The sequence below is a fragment of the Porites lutea genome, chromosome 3, assembly GCF_958299795.1.
Source record: "Porites lutea chromosome 3, jaPorLute2.1, whole genome shotgun sequence".
Classification (NCBI taxonomy): Eukaryota; Metazoa; Cnidaria; class Anthozoa; order Scleractinia; family Poritidae; genus Porites; species Porites lutea.
Window position 1 is genome coordinate 30595535 of NC_133203.1, and position 27034 is coordinate 30622568.

The 27034-nt window shown below is 39.2% G+C and overlaps 2 protein-coding genes across 2 annotated transcripts in view; one reads left to right on the plus strand and one right to left on the minus strand.

Annotated features, from left to right (window-relative positions):
- Nucleotides 1-25806, minus strand: part of LOC140930907 (sacsin-like) — a 45319-nt gene extending 19513 nt beyond the window's left edge. The window contains 8 exon segments of the mRNA XM_073380627.1: nt 1793-2388; nt 2777-3764; nt 5941-6088; nt 6670-6780; nt 7549-7649; nt 15120-15182; nt 15424-15481; nt 25688-25806. Of these exon segments, the coding sequence (XP_073236728.1) occupies nt 1793-2388; nt 2777-3764; nt 5941-6088; nt 6670-6780; nt 7549-7649; nt 15120-15129 (1954 nt within the window). The 5' untranslated portion in view covers nt 15130-15182; nt 15424-15481; nt 25688-25806.
- A 159-nt stretch (nt 25807-25965) lies between these two features.
- LOC140930908 (uncharacterized) overlaps nt 25966-27034 on the plus strand; it is an 8460-nt gene continuing 7391 nt past the window's right edge. Inside the window, exon 1 of the mRNA XM_073380628.1 lies at nt 25966-26089. Within this exon, the coding sequence (XP_073236729.1) occupies nt 26002-26089 (88 nt within the window). The 5' untranslated portion in view covers nt 25966-26001. The remainder of the gene's footprint in view (nt 26090-27034) is intronic.

Consider the following 27034-nt stretch of genomic DNA (forward strand, 5'->3'; position numbering starts at 1 on the left):
TTACGAGGTCGTATCCACGCTAACAAAGCGGTCACCGATCGGCAAACAAAATTTGTAAACAAACATCTTATTACTGTTCTCTCAGTTCGCCTTATATAAACCCGCAAATACCTACAAATAGCGCTTGACCGGTGACAAAAGCACACAACATATGAGTATAAAGATTATCCTTAACTGAGCATAAATTTCAATTGCTTATCAGCAAATGAACAAATTCATTCGCATTGCATCGGGTCAGTGTTCCGCAAAACAAATGTTATCGAGTAGCACACATAAAGAAACTAGATTATAAACAGAATATTCAGGCAATAATTTATTTTAAAAACATCAAGTCTTAGACATATACGATGGTAAAGCAAAGATACAAGGAACATTTCAAGTGTACCAGATCGGTGAAGATCGCGCGGCCTGTTGCGGTATAACTACAGGTCGGAGTCAAAAATCAAATCAAAGTTGAACGAAATCATGCCTTTAACCACTTTCCAAGTGTCCTGTATTCTTTTCGTAGGCCACACACTACTCCTTGAACCATACCAGATCGATAGGCTAAACTTCTCTATCTCCAAAGACTCTTGAGAACGTCCTGTTGCCGGACGGCCACGATGCTCTTTTGAACCTCATGATCAAAACATTATTTTTTGCGTCTTCTTAAAACGTAACCAGTCAAACGACACAACCACACGTTAATCACCACAAACGAAGTATAACTAGACCAGCCAAAGCGACGGATGTCCGAATAAAACGAAGGATTTTCAAAGATTGTACCGGTAATGGCGATTTCGAATTTAGTGTTGACCCAACAAATTTATTCTGAAGAGAAAAACGGCGCGCATGCGCATTATCGTGAACCAGTCCCTTTAAGATGCAAAGGCGATTTCAACGCACCAATGGTCCCAGGACAAGATTCATCCAACATAGCTGTTTACACGCAGTGAGTGTAAGTTTATTGTTGTTAACGCTGCTGAAGAAAATCCTTTCCGTTATTAAAATAGCAGAAGATCGTGAAAAAAATTGCCGTTCTTATCGGGCCATAAAATTGCCCGCGAAAACCGCTCTTTACGGCGCCCTTCAGAGTATTAAGTATTAGGTACCTCTATCATCAAGAAAGACTGTGCTTAACAAGTAGATACAACTTAACCGTGCTGCACCCTTATAGATCAAAAATGACTTCAAACTATATGGTACAAACATGAAGTAACAAACAAGCCTCGTGCCGTTTCCAAAACTGCCACCATGTTAGGAAAACAATAACGGAGTTTTTCTGTGATGTCAGCTTTGGATGTTTACACCGGTAGATCATAGGCAATCACAACTCGCCCAGAGTTCGTGAAAGTACAAAAAATGCATGTGTATCTGAATTCGATAACAACGTTATTTAAAAGAATAGAGGTCCTGACCTGAAATTAACATTGTCACCCACCGGCTGTTATAGTCTTTCTTTCTATTCCCTATTCCCTAGGCCTCGCTCGTCGAGTTGTGTCCTTTGGCTAGTGGACGCCTTTATCTTTTTTACTATTACCTTAATTTTATTACAAAAATCTATTGTGTTCTTGGGACTAACTCAATACCAAGAAAGGAAGGATTAGATGCTGAGTATGTTTAAATGAAATTTTTTGGTTATTTTTCACGAAACATTGTAAAGCACGACTATTCCTCACAACCCTGATCAGTGGGGAAGAGAGAAATATAACTTTCAGTCCCAAAATAGTAGAATAACTTAAAAATTATCTTGTTGGCGGAAGCTTTGAATCAGCTGTAGACAAATTTCAAAACATTCTCGTATTGTTCATACCTTTCATGGCAGCTTTCTCCATCATTTCCAAAAGATTTTGGTCCAGGTTTTGATCCAGGAACTGATGGTCTAGACAAGGAAACATTTTCCTTGGATGATCGGGCGAGCAGACATAAATTGCTTCGTCACAGTTTGAGGGGGATGCAAAGCATTTGAAGGCACCACTGGATACGGGAAGCAGCTCCAGTCCAACTAGGTCTGCTAAGTTCTCGTCTATACAGTTTAGGATGAACGCTAGAAGTTTCAACTTCTCCATTCGCCCATGGTTCCTGTAGCTCGAAAGACTTTCCTTGAGGATTTGCCTCACCAACATGGGGGTAATCTCTTTGATAAATGGTTTATTGCTGACTGCAGTAAAAGCCTTTAACACGTAGTCAGGCAAGGTGGCCACATTTTGATGTCCTTCAAGCAACACGCTGACGAGCAAATCCTTCGGCTGGTGTTCATCAAGTCTGTCCAAGACAGCGTCTTCCACTTTCAGCCACTTTCCTCCATTAGCCTTAGTGTATACGACATTTGCAGAGCATAAGATATCCAGTAAGGGATTCTGCAATCTCTTCCATTTCTGGTCGATGGCGTCGATATTAGGCCAAGCCCTACAGAATACAACATTCGGGAACTGCAATTAGTTAATGCACCATTTAGTTACCTCAGACCGTATGTCAATATTGACAGAAACAGGTTTTGCTGATATCGCACTGCTGTGATCGAAACCTGGTCCATCCCTGAATTTTATGGCGTGTTGAACGTGAACCAACCTTTTTAGCTGCATGGGCGGCCAAAAAAGGTCTTACATTCTAAAAATTAGAATGTAAGGGCAGAGGTAGTAAAAAAAATGTCTTACTCGTACTTTCCGTTAGAATAAGGCATTTCCAGGAAGAACTAGCTAAAGAAATACTACCCTCTCGCAATTATTTTTCCTTTTGCGCCAATATAGTATCTAAAGTTCCTTATTTCGTAGAGGCTAACACATTTTAGCCTTACCTGTAAACGGTCTCTTCTTGTATATTGTACCTCTTCTCGTTGATTGCTTCTAGTAGCATCGTTGCATATGCCTTGGGTAGAGCTTCCTTCAAAAGACACCTATTCCATAGGAGGGACTTGTCAGTTAGCTCCTGATCTTCCTGTTCTGCGTTTGGAGATTTGATATAACGTCTGTTCTGACTCAAGGCAAAGAAGCCATTCACATGAACCGGCAAACCTGTCAGGCTTGTCTTTTGAACTGGTAAAGGTAAAAAACAAAACACGTGGCCTTGAATCTCCGGAGTAGGGTCACTGGGACTTGCTGGTAATGCCATGGCAACACCAACTAAGGGTAAGTAGCTAAGGCTTTGATCTTTAGCCAGGGTTTGAAAGTCAGACGATATTTCCTCGCCACAAAAGTAGTTGGTTACAAGAAACGAATGACTTTGTGTGGTTTCTGAGCCATAAGAAAAGTGTACAGTCTCAACCTCTATTGGATAGGTTACTTGGACAGGATGGGGCAAAAGCCTGTCGGTGGGGATCCTGTTGTGAAACTCCTTCCTCTTCTCTCGTACCAAACGAAGGCTTTCATCTGTGATTCGAACTTGAAACGTCTTTCTTGGTTGATTATCGTGTTCCTCACGGACGTACAGCTCGATAGATTCCAGATGTTGCAAGAAAAGGAGGATCAAGTGTGCGTCAGCCATGAATCCCTCAAATAATGTGTGCACCTTTTCAGCGGAGTAGAGAGTCGGAGAAAGTTCAGAAGGTTGGTGTCGTAATGGAAAGCGAAATAGAGTACCGTTGTAACAGCCTGTGGAGAAAACATCATCTGTACATTCAAATAGTCCTTTGTAAGGGGCAAATTGGTCTGGTATATTTTCCATAATGTGACGATCGTTCTTCATTCTCCAGCTGTAACCTGTTCGTCGGTTTCTCCCTTCGGTAAAGTACTCCTCGTGTGGGTCTATAACACCGATCTGTGAACCGCTTAATATACTCGGTAGATCTAAAAATGAAAAAAATAAATGAATTAAAACGTTAAGGGTATAATATCATGGCTGAAAAAAATTACTTCTTAATTTTGTCGCGAGATTTCGGTGTGAATTTATGATTGCACGTGTGAAATTACAAAATTGCTGCGTAGCGTTCTGTACATCAGAGAAGATGTCAGGGTGTTACAAGACGGTGGAGGAAAACCAAACACACGAAAGAGCACACCTAAAACGTTTCATTATAACCTCCCCACTTATACGCCCCCCCCCCCCGCCCCCATGTATAGTCCCATCTACCATCCTTCACTCAGCCATGTGCGAACCATTACTCAAATTGTTCAAAATGCACTTTGCGTTTTTCATTGCCACAAGCAAACCTCTTTGCAATCTTCACAGTGTCTAGTGTGTCCGTAATCGATTTGTGGCAATGCATCAGTAGGGCAGTTGTTCCGGCGGTCCTGCTTCATGGTGCCTATTAGGTGGCTCTTGAGATTTACATCCGAGACTGAATCGAATACGTTGAAAATCTTTTTACTGCACCAGCAATATTTTCGGCACCAAAACGTGGGGTTCTATGCCCCCCAAAGTTTTGTTCGTGTGGGCTATGGAAATCCCCTCCCCCCTTCTTCGCCGCCTATGGATTTGTATATGTAATAGGACTACATGCTGTCCAATTTGGAAATAATTGGATGATAAAAATTCCGAGGACAGCCAAAATTAGACAAGGCAGTAGGCCGAGACCAATTTGGCTGTCAGAGGAATTTTTTGAATTCAATTATTTCCAAATTGGACAAGCATGTAGTCCTCTTACTTATTAATATATTATATAGCTGGTTAGTTAATCCAGATTTTTTAGCGTGTCACAGACGCGAAATATTGTACACTCCAACCCGTCTGTTTGTAGTTGAAACAAAATTACACTGCAAGATCTAAAAAAGGTTTATTCTTATAGTGTCAGATAAGTTCAACTTATTCTTTACAAGTAAACAAACGTAGAACAACGTAGTATTGCTCTTTCATACTTTGGCATTTTGTTGCCAATTAAAATTTCGAAACTCCTTCCATGATCTGAATTGAACGGTGCTACAGGTGAAAACCGCAATTTCGCGTTCAAAAAAGACAAAGCGACTACGCGAATACTTAATTTAAATACAAAAACTATTGAAAATAAACAGTTCATTCATTACCTCAAACGATTTCCGCAGACTTTGTCCGTTTGTTTTTGTAATGCCAACATCTAAACACATGTATCAGTGTTTTCTTATTCTTGTCCAAAGTTTCAGTGCTTTTACATTTTCAAGAATCTATGCGCGTTGATTGTTTCCAATACAAACTTTCATCAGTGTGGTCATACATTTTCCTTCTAAATGGCTCATACAAGAAGCCAAAATAAAACAGCAGCGAAACAAAACGACATTCATAGCAACAAGAAGCCAAGTTCGCCGACAGACCGCCGTCAGCCAACGAAACTTTTTTTGGCGCGTTGTCACAGGGACTTTGCACTGATTGGCTAGTTTGCATTGCCTATTGTATTTTCTGGCATTTGATTGGCGCAGACCAGCTGTCCTATTTTTCTTAACTTGAACAGTTTGCCTATTTGTAAAGGAAAGCCCATCTGAAACTATCCAAATTAATCCTTAATTGGACAGTACGTAAACACTGAAGGATAATAGCTTTGCTAACAATATCGGATTAACTAACAGCTATATAATTAAAACTTACATTGATTTGATGTTTGATTAAAACTTTTTATTGATTTTTATCTCCAAAAAAGATTAGAAAAACAAATCATTTTTCTGTTTCAGGGTGAATGAGAAATAAACGGGGTGAGGTTTATTCCTTCAATCAGCCGTAAAAAAATGCCTCCCCCCCCCCCACCCCCACCCCACTCTTTTTTTCAATGTGCCGCCAGAATGCTAAGCCTTCGTTCGGGTGGTTTTCCTCAAAAACCAGTGTCGTAAAACTGAGAGAGTCTTGTCATCTTTGTGGGCGATAGGTGAAATGTACGTAGAAAAGAACCCCATTGCTGCCGACTGTTAATAATATATAATTGTGCTTTGGTTAATAAAGTAATGAACAGTAACGACCTTTGGAACAAGTAAGGATTAATTTTGTCAACTTTTGCTGCCATTATTAATTAATGGCAATATGATCAGTCGAGGTCTGGTAAATATATAATAGTTATCTCACCTGTGATGTGAAACACCGATTTGAAACCGAGGCCAAACCGACCAACTTTCATCGGATCTTTGACTTTTATACTGTCACAGAGCATCCTGATACCTTTCCAGTCCTCTTTGGTGAACTCGGCGTTGTTGTAAGCGTAGAGTGCTGGGCCCTGGTGGACATAAATTAAAATGATGTAAGAAACGTCTAATGTATGTAATGGGAAACCGTTATAGATTAAAGCTGTAAATGTAGAACACCATGCGTAGAAAAACACAACCTAGAGCCGACGCTTTGACTTGAGAAGTCTCTTTTATATATCGTCGAATAGGAGAGTGGGCTTGCTGCCCGTATCGCAATATGCCTAAGATTTGCCACTCTTTCGGGTGCTCAAATCTGACTCACAGCATCTTCACTCAATTACGTCATATCCAGCCGTAAGGAACTGCTCACTAAATGGAATGAAAATGCAATACTAAGTAGAATGTGCGGAAAATATAGTACGGCTGTCAGTTTTTATAAGGTTTATATATTTTTAAATATAGACCATAAAGCTGGAAGACATTTTGTAGACGATACTGACCTGTGACCTGTGGGTAAATTCTTCGGTATGGGACGGAGTGAAAACTAATAAAGGGGAGGGGGATTATGTGAAACCCCTAGCCTGATAAAAATCATTCTTACAGAAGGAGTGAAAGGAAGAGACAAAAAAATCATTCCTTCTGAGAGTTTACGATGACATTCACTGATTACCTGGAACTGGGCAAGTCCTTCGCTATGCAGTTTTTCTGTTCCATAGCTGTGCAGGTCATGAAGGAATTTCACTTGAGTTGCTCTTGCATCCTCGGCATTTTGGATGAGCTCCTAATACACAAATGCAATTAAAAAAAGAGGAGTTTAAACGGCTCAATTTTTCAATGAGTATCTTTATAGCGGAGCCACTTCTTCTAATATATCACACATTAACTCTCCGGATACACAGTACTTACTCCACCTTATAACATCTAGTTAGACATTACTAATAATTTTAATTTGTTTCTTTTTTTTACCGATTGATTAATCCTATCTCATCTCACTTAGTAAACAATCCAATGTAGCTTGCATTGCAGGCGTTTTCTTCGGGCGCGCAAATGTTTTTGCCCGCGAAAGCGCCATGTTGAAACTTCCCGAACAGAGGAGGAAATGGGGCGAGTCAAAGGGAGCACCTACCCCAAGGGTTACTATTTCTACTCTCCCCAATCTTCCACTGTCATAGAATCAAAGATGGTGACCACAACAATACGAACACGAACAAGGTTTCGCCCACCCAAATACGCCCGCACTGCAGGCTACATCATCTAATCGCATCTCATTTTCCTTATGTCTTTCTCTCATTGGCAAAATCATCCTATATCCCATCCGTTTCACTTCACTTCATCTCATCTTTTATCATTTCATCCCATCTCATTGTGTCTCGTCATATCTTATCCAAACTCTTCACATCGCGTCTCATCAAGCCCAATGTTCAAGTTCTCCATGTTAGATTGTCCCAACTTCTGATGTTACTCAGAAAACGAAAATACTAGAAGGGTAAAAGGAGTACCTCTCTTCGAACAGATACCGAGGTTTCTTTAAGCCTTCCAGATTTCTTACCTTCAAAATCTGTCCATCGTCAGGATACTGATCTAGAATGGTCTTCAACTGCTGGATCAGCGTCGGCTGAATGAGATTAAATCCTTCATCATCTTCGTTCACTAGAATTCAAAATACCAAAATATTTTTCTTGGAAGAAAAGGAATTGATGGGACATTGCTATAAAGAGACTCCCAGACAGTTTAAGTAAGACGTGCGTACAAAGAATTTAAGGCCATGTCCGGACGAGACCGTCTTTAAGTGCATACAAACCTATTCTTTCACACGATGCCGATATTCATCCGTATTTACACTAATCCATTCTGGGGGCTCTTTAGGAAAACTTCCGTTCACGCGTAGGTTGGAGCGTCAAACACGCAAGTTTGTATGCGTTAATGCGTTACAGACTTACAGTAAACAGAATGGAGATAGCTTCATTTCATTATTCCTTTTGGAAGGGCTTCAACCCTTAAAAGCCATTATCATTTTAACTAGAAAATGTACGCTATTCCGATGCCGTTATTCCTCTTCAGTCCCCGAAAATGAGAGTATGGTAATAATAGATTTAGTCTGTATAAGAACGACAAATTATTAGGAAAATCACACATAGCCATAAATCAAAACGAAACTACTCGGAATGCAGGACATACACAAATAATGGTTATTCAGAGTTTCTAAATATTCTCTTAGCTGAGATGTGAGGTTTAGGCATAGGTCGCACTTGGGAAAAGTTTTCATCTTTGCCGGATAAAAAACCACGAAAATTCGAAACCGCAACCGGAAAAGAAAACTTTTAGTCAAATCGAGGAGGGTCGCACTAGTAGTTACTAGTGGGAGTTAATTGTCGTTGTTTTGACACATTGAGAACTAAAGTAGGTCAGAAACCAGAGAACATTATCTCTTCGTAGTCTGATCATTTGGCGTAGGATCGTTTTCCTCCTTTCCCAGTTTCTGGAGGATGGGAGAAATAAAGGAAATAAAGCGCTTGGCTGCAAAGACTGCATTTAGCTCGGAGAATAACAAACCTGTGACGGTACTTGCCTTGGTAGAGAGTTCCCGTAAAGAGGTTAAAATAGCAAAGGATTACAAGCTTATGAATTGGTCGGTCGTAGAGAGTTTTCGCAAAAAAGTTAAAATGGCGAAAAGTAGTGGTAGCCTCGTCCGTCCAAAACGAAAGCGCGAAGGTCAGAAAATTTCTACAATTGTTTCAACTTTATCGTGTTTCAAATTGGTCACGTTTCGCTGACAAGTGCTGACACTTACCGCCGTGATTCCTATTGTTTAGCTCGAGTTTTCCAAAATCTGCCTGCCCCACCCAAGCAATACGGCGTCTTTGATGTTTTTGGCGATTTTCAAAGTTTTTTCCAACTTGAAAACTTGGGGTCGCACTTGGCAATGCGCCCCGATGACAGATTTTTACCGCAAGGTAAACAAATTCTTCCAGAAATTTGCCAAGTGCGACCCATGCCTTAGAGTGAAAAAGGTTTCGCAATAGACTGCTCACGGTTCGGGGGAATATTTAAGGTGGCTCAGCCCTATTTGTTGGTTATGTTTTTGAATCGCCTTTTTCAGCAAAAACCATTTAGCCGATTTCTATGATTTTTGGCATCCTTAATAAATAATAGTGGAACAAATATACAAATATTGGCAAATGTTGGAAACACTCTTAGTCAAGGTATTCCTAGGGCTGACACTGTTTTTACAACCTTTCTTTTTAAGCTTTTGCCTGTATGGATCTAGGGCTAAGAAAAAAACTGTTAGGAAATTCAAGATATTATTTCAAGTCTTAGACCTGGGAAAGCATGTGGCCCCTCTAGCCCCTACATTTTGCATTCCTTTGGTGAGAACAAATTATGGCAAATTTAATATTCGCTTTAAGGGAGCTGTTCTTTAGATTAATTTCTTTTTTAATTAATTTTTTTTTGAAGGATCTCTTAAGTGTCTTACTCTTCGCAAGTTTAAACAGTCCTTTGAAGAAGGCTTCATATTAACTTTTTTCTTTTCCAATGTATTTGCTCCAGTTCCTCAATTTTTCAGTGATTCAGTCTGTGCTTGTGCGGTTTTCTCGATGTTTATTTGTTTGTTTGTTTTTTTACATCATTTTGTTCTTGTGCCCCCATAAAACGATCTCTTTAATATTCTTAATTAATCTATAATGCCTCTTAGCTAGGATCAGCTTTTAAGCTATTTTTTAGGTGGTTTATACCTTGCATAGGTAGCATTGTCTTTTCTAATGTCTTTTTTTCTGTGTGGTATAAATAAAATTCCTGTCTTGACTTGTTTATTATTTTCTTGTAGGTATAAAAACGGTACATATTTAAAGCCGCATTTTTGCGAAAAATGTTAATAACTTCGAAATCTTACGACAGATTGGAATCAGTTTCCTTAACTTCAGCAGATAAGCCTCAGAGCTCTCTAGTTTTGTATCTGTGAGTTTGGAGTCAATCGTGGTCATATAACCCGTTGCACAAAATGCTGGTCAAATTTAACCGTAAAATGCCACGCTAACATTATGAAAGTTGAATCACATATAGAGGAAGAGTGCCGACGGACTATCTCCTATCTGAAAGCCTTGGGTAAGAATACCCTTTCAGGTAGGAGATAGTCTGGCGGCACTCTTCCTCTATATGTGCGTCACCTTTCACAAATGTGTTAGCGTAACATTTTAAGGTTAAATTTGACCAGCATTTTGTGCAGTGAGTTGTATGGTCACGATTGACTTCAAACTTGCTGATATAAAACTAGCGCTATAAGGCTTATTTGCTGAATTATAGGAAAACTCTGTCGTAGGATTTCGAGGTTATTTCATTTTTCGCAAAAATTCAAATTTAAAAATATGCAAACATCTCAAACGTTTTTAAACCTTTAAGAAATTAAATAACATTTTCTTGAAGTTCCACTATTCTTTATTAAGGATGCCAAAAACTTGGCTAAATAGTTCCTCCTGAGAAATGCGATTCTAAAACATAACCAACACGCATATAAATAGCTTCGGGCCACCTTAAGAGCGGATGTCAGTAAATATCGACCAGACGTCTACAAAAGTGAAAAATCGAAAATTCTCAAAAAAATTCACAAAGTAGCACTAGGTTAGCTATTAACATAAATGTAATTTTTACTTCGATCCGATTATTATTTTCCATGTACGGGGGGGTTATTGGTTTCGCGGCTCTCGGACCGGGTTTTCCAGGCCCGAGACCATGTGTCAGAAAAAAATCGTTTTAAAATTCAAATCCATTGTAATGCGGACAACAAATAACTTATTCAGAAGAGTACTTAATTGCACACATTCTAAGAAGTGATTTACTCAGTTTGAACGAAAGTGTAATATTTTGGAGATTTTTCATTATTTTCAATATTTTGAACGTTTTCGTTCAATGAAAAAATGGCAAATTTCAAAGCCCAAAACTACGGGTAACTTAAAAGAAAATTTTTGAGGCCAAAAAATACTAGTAGTACTTTTCTGAAATTTGAGCTTTCCAGACTCAGCGGGTCGATGCTTAAAACTCAGAAAAATGCAATAGGAAATCAGTTTGAGCAACAGTGATTTAACGTTATCAGCTATCAGAAACCAAGACGTGTTTGTAAAGCGATCTGATATAAATTAATGTCGTTTGCTATCAAGAAAGGCAGATTTAAGCTGTCAACTCCTGCCAAGTGCACCAGTCACGTGAAGTTGTCAAAGGGAGGGCAAAGCACTAATATTAAAAAGTCTTAAAATTCAAAACGTTTTACGTCCATGAAATCAGATTTTAGCGTACAAAACAATGTTGTGAATGTCTGTTGTTCGTACCTTAGCATGGTGTTTCCATATATTGGAAATGTCAAGTATCCACACGGGAGAACACACCAAACAACAACGTTTCAAATCCAAGCGCCGAAAGATCGTAAACGGCAAAGATTGCGTTACATTTCACAGAACGACCGCTTACCACTGTTGTCACTCCTTTTTTCGCTGGAAGCTACGAGGAGTTTTCATTCCGTCATGAGTGATTCTTGATCAGCGTTTCCTTGAAAGTACGACCCCGGACAGGTGATAACTGAGGACGTTTCGTCAAGACTCCTGTTGTTCAGTTTCAGGCTTTAGCAGGTGCGTAGTCAGGATTTTTCAGGAGGTACGGCCAACTTTTTCTACATCTTCTTTAATTCTGTCGGCTTGTTATGTTCATTGACGTCAACCGTTTATCATTAATTCAGCTAGTAAAAATCAAGCTTGTAGTACCTCCGACTTTAGTTTACAAATGACTCTTTTTACCCCTTTTTGTCACATTATTTTTGACCGACAAAAGCACCACACATTGACGTAATTGTGCCCTACTTCGTCTACTCCGAAGACAGGTCGCGGAGAAAACAACGCGTTCACGCTTTACATCATCAAGCTTGCTATATAAATAAATCATCCAAGACTCGGTTCTCCAATTAATGTCGTCGCTTCTCTGGAAACCGATTTTTTTTAGTTATGTTTATTTCATTCTATTTTTTCCCTCAACGTTTTCGGGTACGTACGTGCAAACCGTGCGTACAAGTAGCTACGCCCCTGTTTAGTCTCCTTAGCCCTGAGCGTTCCTCTCTTGCGGTTTTCGCGGGAGTTCAGGATGTGGTCCAACCAGTATTTCACGTCTCTTTTAAATGAAAGGCAGCACTTCTTGTTTACCGTTTCGTTATCAGACAGCGCTTAGGCTCTTAGCCTTTCATTTAATTTTGATCAAGTTTTTATCATTTAGTTACTCAGTATACGTTCGATCCTGTCCTTGTAAACTTATACTTTTATACTTTAAGGGAGCTTAATTCCTATATTAATTTTTTCTTCGTTTAGTGTCGTCCAAAAGACCCAGTTTTTTGGCATTTTTTAAAAAAGCAAGAAAAAGAAACGACAAGGTTTATTTTTTTAGACTTAGATTAATTCTTTTAAGAGAAAAAATAGCATTATAACATCATTTCGAGGCATAAAACGTTCGGTGGTGTATCCTCTTTGCTTTTTACCCTTTTTGGGCCTTTTTTTATGAAATTGACCATCAAATTTTCCGCCATATTGAGTTTGTGTCGATTTGGTGACCATGTCTTGTTGTTTTCAGTCTCCACGGCAATGATGCTGGTGTTTCAGGCCTCCCGTTCTCAGATTTCTTGTGATTTTTTTTTTCACCCCACCGACCTACCCACTCAAAACCAGGAAACCTATTCGACGCTAAGTGAACGAAAAGGGGATGACCTAAGCCTTATGGTTTCTTTTTGGGCTTCCTCACCACATTGCTTCTGCGTGTTTCTGTATACTTGTCTTTTGCTTTGTTTTGTTCTTTTTTGTCGGTAAAATAAACTGAAACTGTACAAAGACCCTCAATATTCCCTCTGGAGGTTCTCGAACGCGCATAAAAAAATTGAAAAACGCGATGATTTATTGACCGCAAGGGCAATGGGGTGGGGTTAGGGCTCGTTACTGCGCTCCGGTTCACTCGTACGCTGTCAAATGGTCCCGAAATACAAAATGAAAAATGACTGTGGACAGACTATTCACGTCTAGACATCAAGCATCTTTTAAGATGGGACTTATCGCCTCTCCCTGTTCATGGAGTTGATTCAAGGTGTTGACGTTAATTTCGTGATGCCCTGCATGTTGCCAGGACATGTTTGAAAAGGGCCTTTCCAAAGGTACGGAGTCCGCCGTCACCTTGTCAACCGTGCGAGAAATGAGGTTCACAAAAACAAAGAGAAGTTATTTTCGATTTGCCCCGCCCCCTACCCCCGAAAGTCCCCGACAGGACCGCTTCAAAGTACTCCCCATGTGGTTGCGCGGGGGATAGTAACAGGTCTACCTAATTGCACCGTGCATCAATGACAGTTTAGCTCAATCAGAAGCCTCTTTTCCCTGGCTAGTTCAAGGTGTGTGCACCTCCTTTAAGCTGTTGTTTTCGGTTCTTACTGAAATTTTTGATCTTGAGGAAATTCACAACGACAGGAGCAGGTTATGGGCTTTTTTCCTAGCCCTAATCCTACATCACGGGAAATCCCTCAGGTTAGGCAAGAATGCGATAATCCTTCCATAATCATCCATTTTTTCACCGCGTGAATTGGGTATTTTAAGCTTATTTCGAGGAAATACTTTTTGCTTCAAATCCAGGGTGGGCTTTTAAACACATTTTTTAAGCCAAATGGTTTTTGCGAGAATCTGCTTACCCGAACTTTTCGCATAAAAAACGACAAATACCCGAAAAAAGCTAATGTTGTTGGTGGTGGTGGCATATTTCCGATAAATTCAGCTCAATGTCTCGTAAAGAAGAGTTCAGATCCGTACCGCGCTCCTCTCGAGGCAAGCGTTCCGTCGAAATGCGAGCCCAAAAACAGGTGGTAAGCGGTCAATCTGTCAAAAGTAACGCAATCTCCGTCGTTTGAGAGCAGCCGAACATGCTCTTGCCGATGCTGTCCTTGATGTTTTTTATTTCCAGTATCTAGGAAACCCATGCTAAGGTATATAAACATACACTCGTAGGCATTGTTCTGTCCGCTAAAGTCTAATTCCTGGACGCAGAAAGGTTGTGCTTTTTGAAGTTTATTATTGTGCTTTGCCCTTTGACAACCTTACGTCACTCGTGCGTTTGGTAGCAGAAGATGGCTAAACTCTGCTTTCCTTATTGGAAAACGGCTTTAAATTTTATCAGGTCGCTCGATAAACACGTGTTGGTTTCTGATAGCTGATAACGTTAAATCACTGTTGCTCAAACTGATTTCCTATTGCATTTTTCTGAGTTTTAAGCATCGACCCGCTGAGTCTGGAAAGCTCAAATTTCAGAAAAGTACTACTAGTATTTTTTGGCCTCAAAAATTTTCTTTTAAGTTGCCCGTAGTTTTGAAAACAGATTTTGAAAGAAGAGATAACGCTCTTTAACGTGGTATAAGACTCGTTACTGAAATCGAGGTACCAGTCGACGATTTTGGGCTTTGAAATTTGCCATTTTTTCATTGAACGAGAACGTTCAAAATATTGAAAATAATGAAAAATCTCCAAAATATTACACTTTCGTTCAAACTGAGTAAATCACTTCTTAGAATGTGTGCAATTAAGTACTCTTCTGAATAAGTTATTTGTTGTCCGCATTACAATGGATTTGAATTTTAAAACGATTTTTTTCTGACACATGGTCTCGGGCCTGGAAAACCCGGTCCGAGAGCCGCGAAACTCAATAACCCCCCCGTACGTGGAAAATAATTATCGGATCGAAGTAAAAATTACATTTATGTTAATAGCTAACCTAGTGCTACTTTGTGAATTTTTTTGAGAATTTTCGATTTTTCACCTTTGTAGACCTCTGGTCGATATTTATTGACATCCGCTCTTAAGTGTTTGGACGGCAAGATTTCCTTACAGCCCCATACATTAATTATGAGCACATGTCTCAACCCTTTTGGTATAAAATTAACTATTTGCGTGAAAAAGTATTAAGTTGCTAATAATAAATGTATGGGGTTGTACGAAAATCTTACTTTAATCGAAACCATAAGCTTGAAAAGCTTACAACTGGAAAATGCTGCAAAGGATTAAACAGCCCGATCTTACAGACATACTGCACTTAACAACCACTTTAAAAATTGCTACTCACTCATTTTCATCGATCAAGCCTCGGTCACTGTCATTTTCCTTATCTTTTCTTCAGAGCGAGGCTCTAGGGACAGGGTTGTAAAAGAAATAAAATAAATAAAAGTGAACATGCTGGTTACACAGGGATTTACTGACAGAACAAAAACTGAGCTAATCTTGAGAGGCTTGATATTATGGAGTAATTATCATGAAATGTTTAGTAGTTCAGATAGTCACATACCGTAGGAATATGGACCAAGAATATCGTACAGGCTCATAATGCAAGAATGATCAGAATCCTAGCTTAAGATCGACATTGTGCTCACCTTTGAGTTAGAAAATGGCCACGAAGTATTAGCAAATAACCGAATAAGATATCACGACCTGTAAAGAAAGGAAGTTAGAAAAAAAGCCGTTTGAGCATTCTATGCGCCAATACAAATGGCTTGCGTGGCAGACGTTTGAAGAGCAGGGGAGATATGAAATAAATGCGCGCGATAATGAAAGACACGCACCAGGAAAAAGGAAACGGACCTTCCCTCCTTCCTAGCGAGCCTTTATTCCCCTCTTCAACTTTGCTGAACACACGCCTTTCATGCAAGCGACTATTCAAACATCAGTAACAATTAAACGGCATCGCAAAACAGGTAAAACACAAGTTAAAAGTCGCGCACTCCTTTAAATCCCATTTATACCGCGACCAAACCAGAATCAAGAAAGAATACAATGTGGGTGTTGGATGTGTGCGGCAAGCTCTGTTTTCGAATGAAAAATACACGGTACAACAAAATTTGCCACGCTAGTGGCTTTTAATAGAAATGTCAAAAAAGAGCCTGCGCCTGTGACGACAGGCAATTCATATTAATACATTCGACGAAGGTGGGAATAGATAAAACGGCCACCAAGTTGATTCAAAGTGAAAACATTGGAAAGGAGTTAGGAGGCAGCCGCGATGGCGGCGGAAGTAAAAAAGGATTTCGTGATCTGTAGCTCTAAGTAATGTTGGCGTGGCGGCTACGAGTTTAAACAGGATTGTTCTAGACATGCAACTCCTTTTTTTTTTTTTAAGAATATAAAAACCCCCGCAGGGGTGTTTTATTGAAAGGCCAACTCCACCGTATTTACAAAAGAGAAACAAAAAGAAAAAAGGAACTAAACTAACGCTAACTATTTACAAGGTTTCCGGGAAATATTTACAAGGTTTCCTGGAATTAATGCAAATTAGGCTAAATAGCGCGGCTATGTACAAGATTCCGAGAAAAGCTTACAGGATTTCCGGGAATAAATGCAAATCAGCGAGAAATATTTACAAGACTTCCGGTAGCTAGAGCGACTATGTACAAGAAAATAAAGCAAGTTAAATAAGCTAAAGCGGCTATTTACAAAGCGATCGGCTAAATGTTCATAGGCAAAAAAGGCTAGACTAAAATTAAAAGTGGCTATGTACAAGGATATCTCGGAGCAAATAAATAAATAAAGCGAACTAAAATTAAAAGCGGCTATATACATTAAAGACTTATGGGCAGTGAGGGAAAAAAGAAATAGAGTTAGCGTCAGAAATCTTGCAAAGAACATTACTAGTAGACCAGAAATTTTCTTTTTCATCCTGTTTGGCACATAAGATTCGACAGGAAACATCCTTCTTAATCAGGTTAACGATTTGATTAAAATTCAAGACAGAATTCCGAAAAGTTGCGAGACTTCTAGTCTGCCAAATCCAAAATAAAATTGTAGCGATTAAATAACAGTAAAGCGAGAAAGAGGGCGAAGAAGTACGAGACGAGAAAGGGAAGAAAATACAAGAAGAGTTAACAGAAAAAGGGGAAGTAGAAAGACGGGACAGATGAGGGGTAAAATAATTCCACACAGCGCGCACGCGAGGGCAAAAGAGAAAACAATGGTCAATTGTTTCGACTTGGGAACACAAAGCACACTTATCAGATTTAAGTTTGTATCCCCAAGTTTTCAAAGCGTATCGAACTTTGATTGCACGGTGAATAATAAGCCAGAGTAGATCAGTTTTCTTATTTTCAATCAGCTTAAGGCGAGACTTGCGCCAAACCGCGGCCCACCGGTTCATCGGCCTCTTAAGCGAAGCGGCCCAGAAACCGGAGGAGCGCGGAGAGGCGCTCGGAACATCTAGCAGAAGATTATACAAATTCTTACAAGAAAAATCAGCCGGTAAAGAACCGTGTTTGCTGCGCAAGGAAGATAACAAAGATAAACAATTACGATAAAAAGCGGACGGCTCGGAAGACAAAGGAATTGAACGAGAAGAGAAATCAAAACTAGGATCAAGATTAGAAAAGCGATTTCCAAAAAAATAACGGGCTAAAAAGTGCCATTTGCATGTGCCGAATCCCTCCCGATACCCAGAGAGACTCGACAAACGCAAACTTGAACACTTAGTTTCAAAATCAACAATGTTCAGGCCCCCACGCGCGATGGGGGCCACGCAACGCGCTCGGCTCACAGTCTCAGATTTTGATTTCCAGATAAAAGGCCAGACGGCTCGTTTGTATTCAACGGAAACCCATTTTGGGGGGGGTAGCACTTTGGCAACATGCCAAAATTTACTAGCCCCCAGAACGTTTAAAATCATGCCTCTGCCTAAAAAAGAAAGATCCCTTTGCGACCACAGCCCTAAAGTTCTCTTTAACTTGTCTAATTTGCAACGCCAATTATCTTCATCAACATTTACTAGTCCGTTCGAAAAATGAACTCCTAAGATCTTAAGTTTATTAACCCATTGTAAACCAAAGGGGGAGGCGCCATTAGCTCTCCACCTACCAAGCCAAATTGCCTCGGACTTGGAGGTATTGAGCTTGGCCCCAGACCCCCTCTCGTATTTATTCACGGTCTCAAGAAGGTGACAGAGAGATCTCTCGTTCTTTACGAAATTGGTGGCATCATCGGCATACTGCGATATTTTAAATTGAAGGCCACCTGTTCCGGGGAGCAGGAAGCCTTCGATCGCAGGGTTTTTACGAATCTGATTTGCTAAAACTTCGGAGGTTAAAACGTAGAGAAGGGGGGAGAGAGGACAACCCTGTCTAACCCCCCTCTCTAAGAAAACAGGAGTAGAGAGTTTACCGTTACAAATGATCCGTGAAAACACATTCGAATAAAAAATTGAAACCCAACGACAAAAGGACGGACCGAAACCAAACTTACTTAATACTCTCATGAGGAAATCATGATCTACTCTATCAAAAGCCTTCATTTGATCAAGCGTGACTAGAATTCCGGTCTCGTCCGTTTTGTTGATCATATCTAAGGTGTCGCGGATCAAATGTAAGTTAGAGAAGATGGATCTATTAATTACACTACAGGTTTGATCAGAGTGAACGATTGAAGGCATAACTTGTTTCAGACGGTCGGTAATTATTTTGGAAGCTAATTTATAATCACAATTAAGAAGCGATATGGGCCGCCAATTCTTAGCCAAGCGTTTATCATCCTTCTTATAAATAAGGCGCAAGAGGGCTTCGCGCTGGCTCGCACAAAGCGAGCCAGCCCGAAAACAGTCATTCAAAACAGCAAGCAGAGGGTCACACAACAAATCCCAGAAAACCGAATAAAATTCAACAGGAAGGCCATCAGAACCAGGCGATTTACCGGTCTGAAGGCCTTTCAAAGCGGCAGAAAGCTCATCTTTTGTGAATAATCCTTCGCATTGTTCGCGTTCTAAGTCAGACAAAGAAAGGTCAAGATCATCGATAATTTGGGTCTGAATTTGCATATTAAGGGAATCCTTGGAGAATAACGCTTTGTAAAAGTCAACCAAAATAAGCTCAATGTCATTGTGCGAGAATTTTTCTTCGCCAGATTCATTAAAAAGAGACTCAAAAATATTCTTTTCCGCGCGTTTACGCTCGAGGCGGAAAAAGAAGCGAGTGGGCTTCTCGCCCTCCTCGATCCACCGCGCTCGCGAGCGAACCTTAGCGCCTTCGCACTCGTTATTGATGACTGCCTCCAGGGCGCTTTCAAGTTTATTTACATTAGTAATCTGACCGCGATCGCCAGCAAAAACAGCCGATTTAGCTCTGAGTAAACGTTTGGTTAGAGAATTGCGTTCGGAAAGAAGTTGTCTACGTTTTCGAGAAGAGAAATCTATACAAGCACGACGAATCTGAATTTTCAAGTTATCCCACCAACCTTCAAGCGAGTCGAACAGAGGAATCTTTTCTTTCTCAGAAGTGATCAACAAAGTCATAGTATCAATAAAATCATTATCAGAGAGAAGAGAGCAATTAAATTTCCAAAGACCGCTTCCGTGCAAAGAAACATTAACTGGGGAAATAAATAAATCGACGAAATCGTGATCAGAAAGGGAACAAGGAAAACACTTATTTCCGCGAACTGACTGTAAAAGAGAGGAAGAAATATAGAAGCGATCGAGGCGAGAAGCCTGGGAAAAATCTTTATTAGACCAGGTGAAAGAAATCGCTTTCGGATTCTGTTTACGAAAGACATCAACAAGGCAGAAATCGGACTTAAGGGCCGACAGGCAACGCTTGTCCGCGCTAAAGTCCGATTTAATATGCAAGCGATCAAGATCGGAGTCAATACAATTAAAATCTCCACCTAAAATTAAATCGCCGGGTGACAGAAAAAAAGTATGTAGACGGTTGAAAAATAAATTACGATCGGACACGGTGTTTGGAGCGTAGACACAGGGACAGGGCGAGACCAACAGGCCCACGTGACCACTACGTGCCTCGTGGTATAAATGTAAATTAGTAGCGGAGCTCCCGCACGCGAGCGGAGCCCCATAGCTGAAGAAAATTGAAAACCTATGGATCCTAAAAAATTTGGTTATGACGTCAGCGTACGCCCGAACGCCGTCCATCCGTACAGACTCTGAGGGTAGGGGTAAAAACCCCACTTGGGTGGTGAAGGGAAACCCATACGTGTACCTTGCGTTTCGTTCGCCAACAGACTACTTGCCGGCAACCGAAGCCTTTTTTCATTTCAGGTAACTAAAGTTTTAAAATTATCCTGTTCTTGTACTGCGAAGCCAGGGCTTAAAGCGAATCTCTAGTTGCTGTACTCACACATGTTAATTGGTCACACAAAAATAAAATCGCGTTATGCTAAACGACGACAGCATTAAGAACGGCCAAAAAAAAGTAACAACAACAACGATAGCAGCAACAGCAATAGGTCTAATTAGCAAAAGACAGCTTTGCATGTGCAACTTACATTGTTTTGTACATTTCTTTGCCGTTGTTGTTGCTGTTGACTACAACGTCATTTTACGGCCGTTAACCAGTCAAGGTTCTCAAAACACTAAATGACCGGCACTACGGTATTTTCAATAAATGTGACTTATCTAAGAATTCCAGCCAATCCAAACTATCATATGTCGATTAAGAAAAGTCACGCGATCCTGAAATAATTTGTAGATCTCAAGTTTAGTGTTTGGTTTACGCTGGGCTCAGAAAACGAAACCATGTTTTGTGACACTTAGGACTTTTTTCCTCCTTCCTTTTCCCTCTTTCCTCTTTTCCCCTTTCCTCTTTCCCGACTTATCTAGGAAATATCGAAGCGACTCTGCTAGCAGGGTAGACTGCCGGTCATTTAGTGTTTTAAAAATCTTGAAAAAAGTTATAAGTGTCACAAACATGGTTTCGTTTTCTGAGCCCAGCGTAAACCAAACGCTAAACTTGAGATCCTTAAAGCGTTTCAGAATCGCGTGACTTTCAGTAATCAACATATGATAGTTTAGATAAAACGTTTTTTTCGATTTGTGAAATTTACAGAAAAGACAAGACTGCCGGTCAGTTAGTGTTTTGAAAACCTAGACCGGTTACCGGCCATGTAGCCACAGCGTTAAAGATATGAGACAGAGAGACGATTTCAACACCCAAAGGGCAGTTTGTGTAGACTGCAAACTGATTATGGTTATTCATAGGAGGAAATGCTAAATAAGTCATCAACCTTTCGGGTCTTTCCGCCAGAAGAAACAAATAGTACAACCTACAGTAAAGGTTACTGAGTATCAGATATTGTGTAGTTTACACGTAACAGTTTGTTGGTCCGACTTTGCAAAAACAACATATTCTAAACTCAGGAAATGCCTCATTTACCATCTGAGTAGAATTAAAAAGGAAAAATGACCTATAAACATAAACCATATGTGAACTGGACGCAGCCAAAAAGTTTCGTGAATGATAACTAGCACTTATTTACAAATTTTATGGGTGTGATAGGGCAAGAATGGGGCGAGGGGGGTGGGGGGGGGGGGGGGGAGGAGAGAGTTTAGTGATGTAGACGTATGGGTAAGACTAGTACTGTGATCGGATTCGATTTACAATTTTTTACTTATTTTTTTGTTAATCAGTAAGACAGTATAAATTTCTGGATTTCTTTGCATGGGTTGAAGCTTATTTTGGTTTTAAGTAATTAAAAATATATAAATATAGCCTTGGTTAAATCTATATATTACTGGTTTTGTTTTATAATCAGTGGGCAGATTCATTTACAGGGCAATATAAGCGTACAGCCTTCGCATTTGTCCGTTGGAATTTTCCATTGTTTTTTAGCTCAAGCCTAAAAAATTTGCAGCGGGCAAAACTGACGGCTTTACCCGTATGTTACAAATGCATCCTAAGAGTGTTTCAATTACGCAGTTTAAATGAATTCACGTCAATACTTTCATATAATCGAACACAAAATTTTTAAGTAGGATAGTTCAATTCACAATATTAGCTGCCTATATCTTACTATTCACTGCTGTTTTCACAGCAAAGTTTCTTTCCACCCCTTTCCCATCACTGGACAAGGGTTTGAGATCGAGTGCTTTGTCGTAATTTGTAAAAACATTTCCTAATTTTTTCATTGTTTTACCTGGTATATTATTTACAATAGGCCTAAACTCAATTTGGGAGATTTTGTAGTGCTGTGTCAGAAGTACATAGAATAATTTCAAGCTAAGAATCAGCCCAATGCACGGCTGAAGTTAAAGGAGTTGCAGAAAATAGACTTGTTATCTTACAGTCAGAACGGGTTTGAATTAAGCTAACTTATTGTCTTTTATTTCAAAAAATTTGTCGTGTCTTGTTGAAGTTAAATATCGGAATTTGGTAAGTTGTTGTGAATGCTTTTTACTTTTCTGCAAAAAATATATATCTATGTTGTGTTAGCATTTTGTTTCGACTTTCGAGATATTTTGATCACTTTGAAAATGAGTTCCTCCTATAAAATTGTATGCCACTGTCCAATTTTTAGTAGTTTAAGTCAGTGTCTCATTTTTTTAAGGTCTTATCTATCGAAAACCAATAAAAGTTAGTATGTGTAATCAAATGGTGACGAGTGAAATTAAGGAATAATTTTACGCGCGTTTTGTCCAAATCCTAATAATTTCCCGAGCCTTAAAGGCTCGGGAAATTATTAGGATTTGGACAAAACGCAAGTGAAATTATTCCCTAATTTCACGAGTATACCATTTGATTACCTATTAATATCATGGGTGACGAATTACGTTAGCAATCTTGGATTTTTGACATGTTTATCCTGGATCGTATCGATCGAGAACTCCAGTCTCTCAAATGTTTAGACCTTAAATTTGGCTTATAAAGTTTAGAATTTTTTCTGCAAATACCTGTTCGACTCCTTCTTGATGTTCTCTTGTGTGTTCAGGTTTTCTAAAGCGTCTCTTTGTGCCCTGACATCTTCATTCATTAAAACTTCGTCGTCATTTTGACACTGAAGCATACGGAAGGGTTGCCATAGCAAGTTTGTAATTTCACATGTGAAATTACAAATTAACGCTGAAATTTCGCGCCAAAATTAAGGAGTAATTCGTCACCTATGATATTAACAATGTTATCTTATGGTTTCACTTATGCATTCAGGTTCGGTGTCTTTTCAGTCTTTTGCAATAGGGGTTCGGCAATCACACCTTATGCAACACCACATCCCCGGTTTGAATGTTTACATGAAGGAACATGTAAATTATAAGGATGTAAGACCGACGGAAAGAGGGAAGTTGGTCCAAATTTTGTTCCAACCCTCCATCAGGGTAAAACGCGAAACAGCATCAAAAAGAATTCGGGGATTTATTTATTCCTATATTATCATCATTTTTATTACCATAACTATTATCATTAACTTTGGCGTATAAATTTAACAACAACGAGCTTTATTTGCATGACCATACAAGCACATACAGTATTGCAGCTATTTTTAGGAATCAAAATTACACTGACACAGGGCAATTCCTTTGCTTTGATAATAATTTGTCACGAACATCAAAACAAGCTGAAATATATTTTATGAATTGTATATTGATAAAGTAATTATAAGAGTTCATCAGTTCATTGATCAAACCGTTTATAGGTAACTGAGTAATATTTGGAATCAGACTCTTGACTTTACAGTAAAATTTATTCCTAATCATAAAGTATGTTGGACATAAAAAAAAAGAAAAAGAAAGTGAACTTCGTCTTCTATTATATTGCATCCACAAAAAGGGCAATGCCTATTATCCTCGGTAGTTTGATTGTATCTGCATATTCCTATCATTAGTTTGTGACTGCTTATTCGTAGTTTTACTAAAGCCCTTCTCCCAGCTGTTCCTCTTGTTAAGTCTAAGTAACTAGAGGAGGTATGATCGGTTTTAAAAGATCTATAAAATTCAAGTTTTTGAGAATGTTGAAGGGTGTTTTGCCAATATGAGATATATTCCTGATTCATTGAACTTACATAGCTTTTTACCATAGCTATATCTAATAAATCAGCCAGTTAAAGTCAGGAAGCTTGAAGTATTCTGACATATTCATTAACTGAGAGTGGAAGCTATTTTTGCCACCTGTTTTATACCACAGGGGGGCGTACTTAAGAACTTGAAAGACGGTCTAAATGACTGATCCGGTTTTTGCAAACTTGCACTAAAATTTGAAACTCTTTGCAGGAGTTTGAGATCACTCGCTCAGATTACCCTCGTTTTTCATGCAAAACGTCATTCCTAAGGTTGACACCGCTGTTCCTAAGAAAATTAAAGAGCTGCAATCATTGTGTCTTTTCAGATCAACGTTCATGAAACTTCTGAAACTTGTACTGTCGCCTTAAAGATGGAAGACCACTCGAAAATCAAGCCTTTTGTTTGAAAGGTATATAAAGAATGCTTATTATTACAATTCACGATAAATTTATTACAAATAGCGTCAGCTTTGCTTATTACAAATTACGACAGCTTTTTTATTACTAATTACTACAAAGTTCTTCCAAATTGCGATGGGTATTACAAATTAAGTAATAAATTATTAGAATTTATGAAAGCTATTACAAATTACGGCAGAACGTCGAGTTCTTGGTAAACCGGAAGCTATTCCGAGAAATCCAGGGTCAAGTTATGACAAATGCTCCAATCACTTTTTCTCGGAAAAGTGTAGTGTGATATGAAATGTTTACAGGCGGAAATACCGGCTGGTTTTCTTCTGCCACTAAATATATTGTTTTCTTTCTTTCTTCCTTCTTTTCTTTTGTTCACTTTAGGACCTGAATAAAGCTGAACTTAGCTGTTTGCTGCTGTTTGACCTAAAATTATCCGGCACGCTCTCTTGAGTCAACAGTGTTTATATTTTCCTGAAGAACTCGATTTTATCATGCATGACACACTGTCATATCCGACTAAAACAATGCAGATAACCGTATTATGGTCATCTACATATTCACTTTTCCCCCGCTCAACGTCAACTGGACGTTTAGGTCAGACTTCCCCCTCCACTTGAAATTTTGCTACTTCAAAAGTCACTACATTCCTGAAGGAATAGTGGCATGCACTTACGTAAAGATGTCAACCGTATGAACACAATTTACTGCTTTTAAAACGTGGTAGAAACTTCATACTTCGAATTATGCTTTCTCCTACCAGTTCTCTTGAAAAATCTGGATAACTGCTTTTTCCTGTCGATGCTTTTGATTTGCTACTACACTACAGTATTCAGAGTTAAAAGCCAGAATCGCTGGTATATGGCCGCCATTTATAAAAGTCGGCATCAGTTTGCTTTTGTCCAAAAATGCCCCGCAATTACGTCCACTGCCTTCCCCCCTCTCCCTCCTGTCTTCCCCTAAACGTCCAGTTGACGTTAAGCGGGGGAAAAGTGAAGATATCGAAGGTCCCTAACTACAAGCAACTCGAAACTTGTACGTCTCAGAAGGCTTTCGAAGCTTGGTACGGAAGTAGGGTTAACTACAAAAAGTAGAACGTTTTGCTCTGTTTTGCCTAGAAACATTACATGTAACCATAAAAGGAAGATGATAAAACGGAAGAATATAAGTCTCGGTGTACTTTGTACTTGTGGCAAAAAGACGCCAATTACTGAAGAAGTCCAAAAATATAATATAGTTGTTTAAAACTATTGACAAAACGTTAAATAAGTTGTAGGCTTGATCTGTCTACCCCAAACTAACTCGCTACGATTTATTCGGCTGATCTTTCTTAAACCTCAAACAACGCTAAGGTATAAATCGACCTAGACCAGGCCAAATGCCATTTGAAAATCACACCGAATATATGTTTGCGTGAAATAAGATAGAAACTGAAGATTCCTCATGATTACGTACGTCAATACCTGTAATTACCTTGTAATTGAGCGCAGAATCCATTTACTTCTTCGCTGAATTAGCAAAGCCGGCGAAATTTCGATGTCCAAGCAAACCGATTTCTCGGTAAAATGTACTGTAGTACATCTTTGCAGAAGGTTTCTAGGAATTAAATATCATGCGAGGTCACGTGGTCATCAGGCGTTTCTCGGAAAACGGTCGGATGGACGCCAAACAGACGCTTGGGGTAAGAGGTTGCTATGGGCGTCACCCAATGAATGGTGTTGTTGCAAAACCATTTAACTGCCGCTATCCTACAGCTTTGAAGCTTCGATCTCGCTGACGCTGTTGCAATGTTCTCTTCAAGCAATTTTTCAGTTTTTGTTTTTATAACAGCTCTGTATTTTGCTCAGTTTTGGTACACTGAGGGTCTTGCGGCAGGTGAGTCAGTTCTGAGCTTTACTTATTAAATAGTTTATTATCATGATCATTGCTATTTTATTCTTTTTTAATTATGGAGTTGCTCACTGAGAATATGGGCTTTTACTCTTACGACTTACAGGTATATATTTCATAACTATTTTATTATGTAAAGTGTTAACTAATGATTTGATCGTTTAAAGCAAGTTAAAACTCACTTAGCCAAGCCGGACCAGGGGGGAGGGGTGGGGAAGTGTTATGGACGCAGAGCTTTGAATGTATGCTTCTTGCTAAAATGAAAGAGGGTATTCTAGGGCTTTTTGTAATGCAAGACATGAAACAGTGAGGACATGGTATTCTTTACTGCGAAACGTCAAAATTTAGACACATGGAAATAGTTTATATCAGTGCCGTTGCTTATTAATAATTTTGTAATGCAAAACCGTTATCCGTTTTAGTCTTCAATTACATAACTATAACTACCTGGGCTTACTCCAGAGACTTGCAAGTAATACAAATGATTGTTTTAAAACCTACAAAAACTGAGAATTTGGGTAAATTCAAGTTATATTGTACTCTGTTCAACCTCTACAAAGCAAATACTGTAATTGTCGTCAAAGATAACAGACTCGAGATGCACTAGTTGAACTGACGCCGTTTGCTCTTCAATGAAGCTTATCCGTCCGTGTCAAGGACAACATAGCAAAATAGAATTTGAATCTAAATACGACAACCACCGAAGTTTATCTGGAGAAACAAAAAAGCAGTAAAAGATTTGGGAAAATATAAAAAGCTTAATGGATAACAGGATCTTTATAAACGTAAATCCAAGGATAAAATTAAGTCATGGTAAGTGATTTCTACGGGCTATTAGTTTTAAATTATGAAAATCTAGTTAGCGTGGATGATCAAAACAAAACTTTATGGAATGTTTTTTAAAGGTAGTCCATAGGATATTTCTAATTT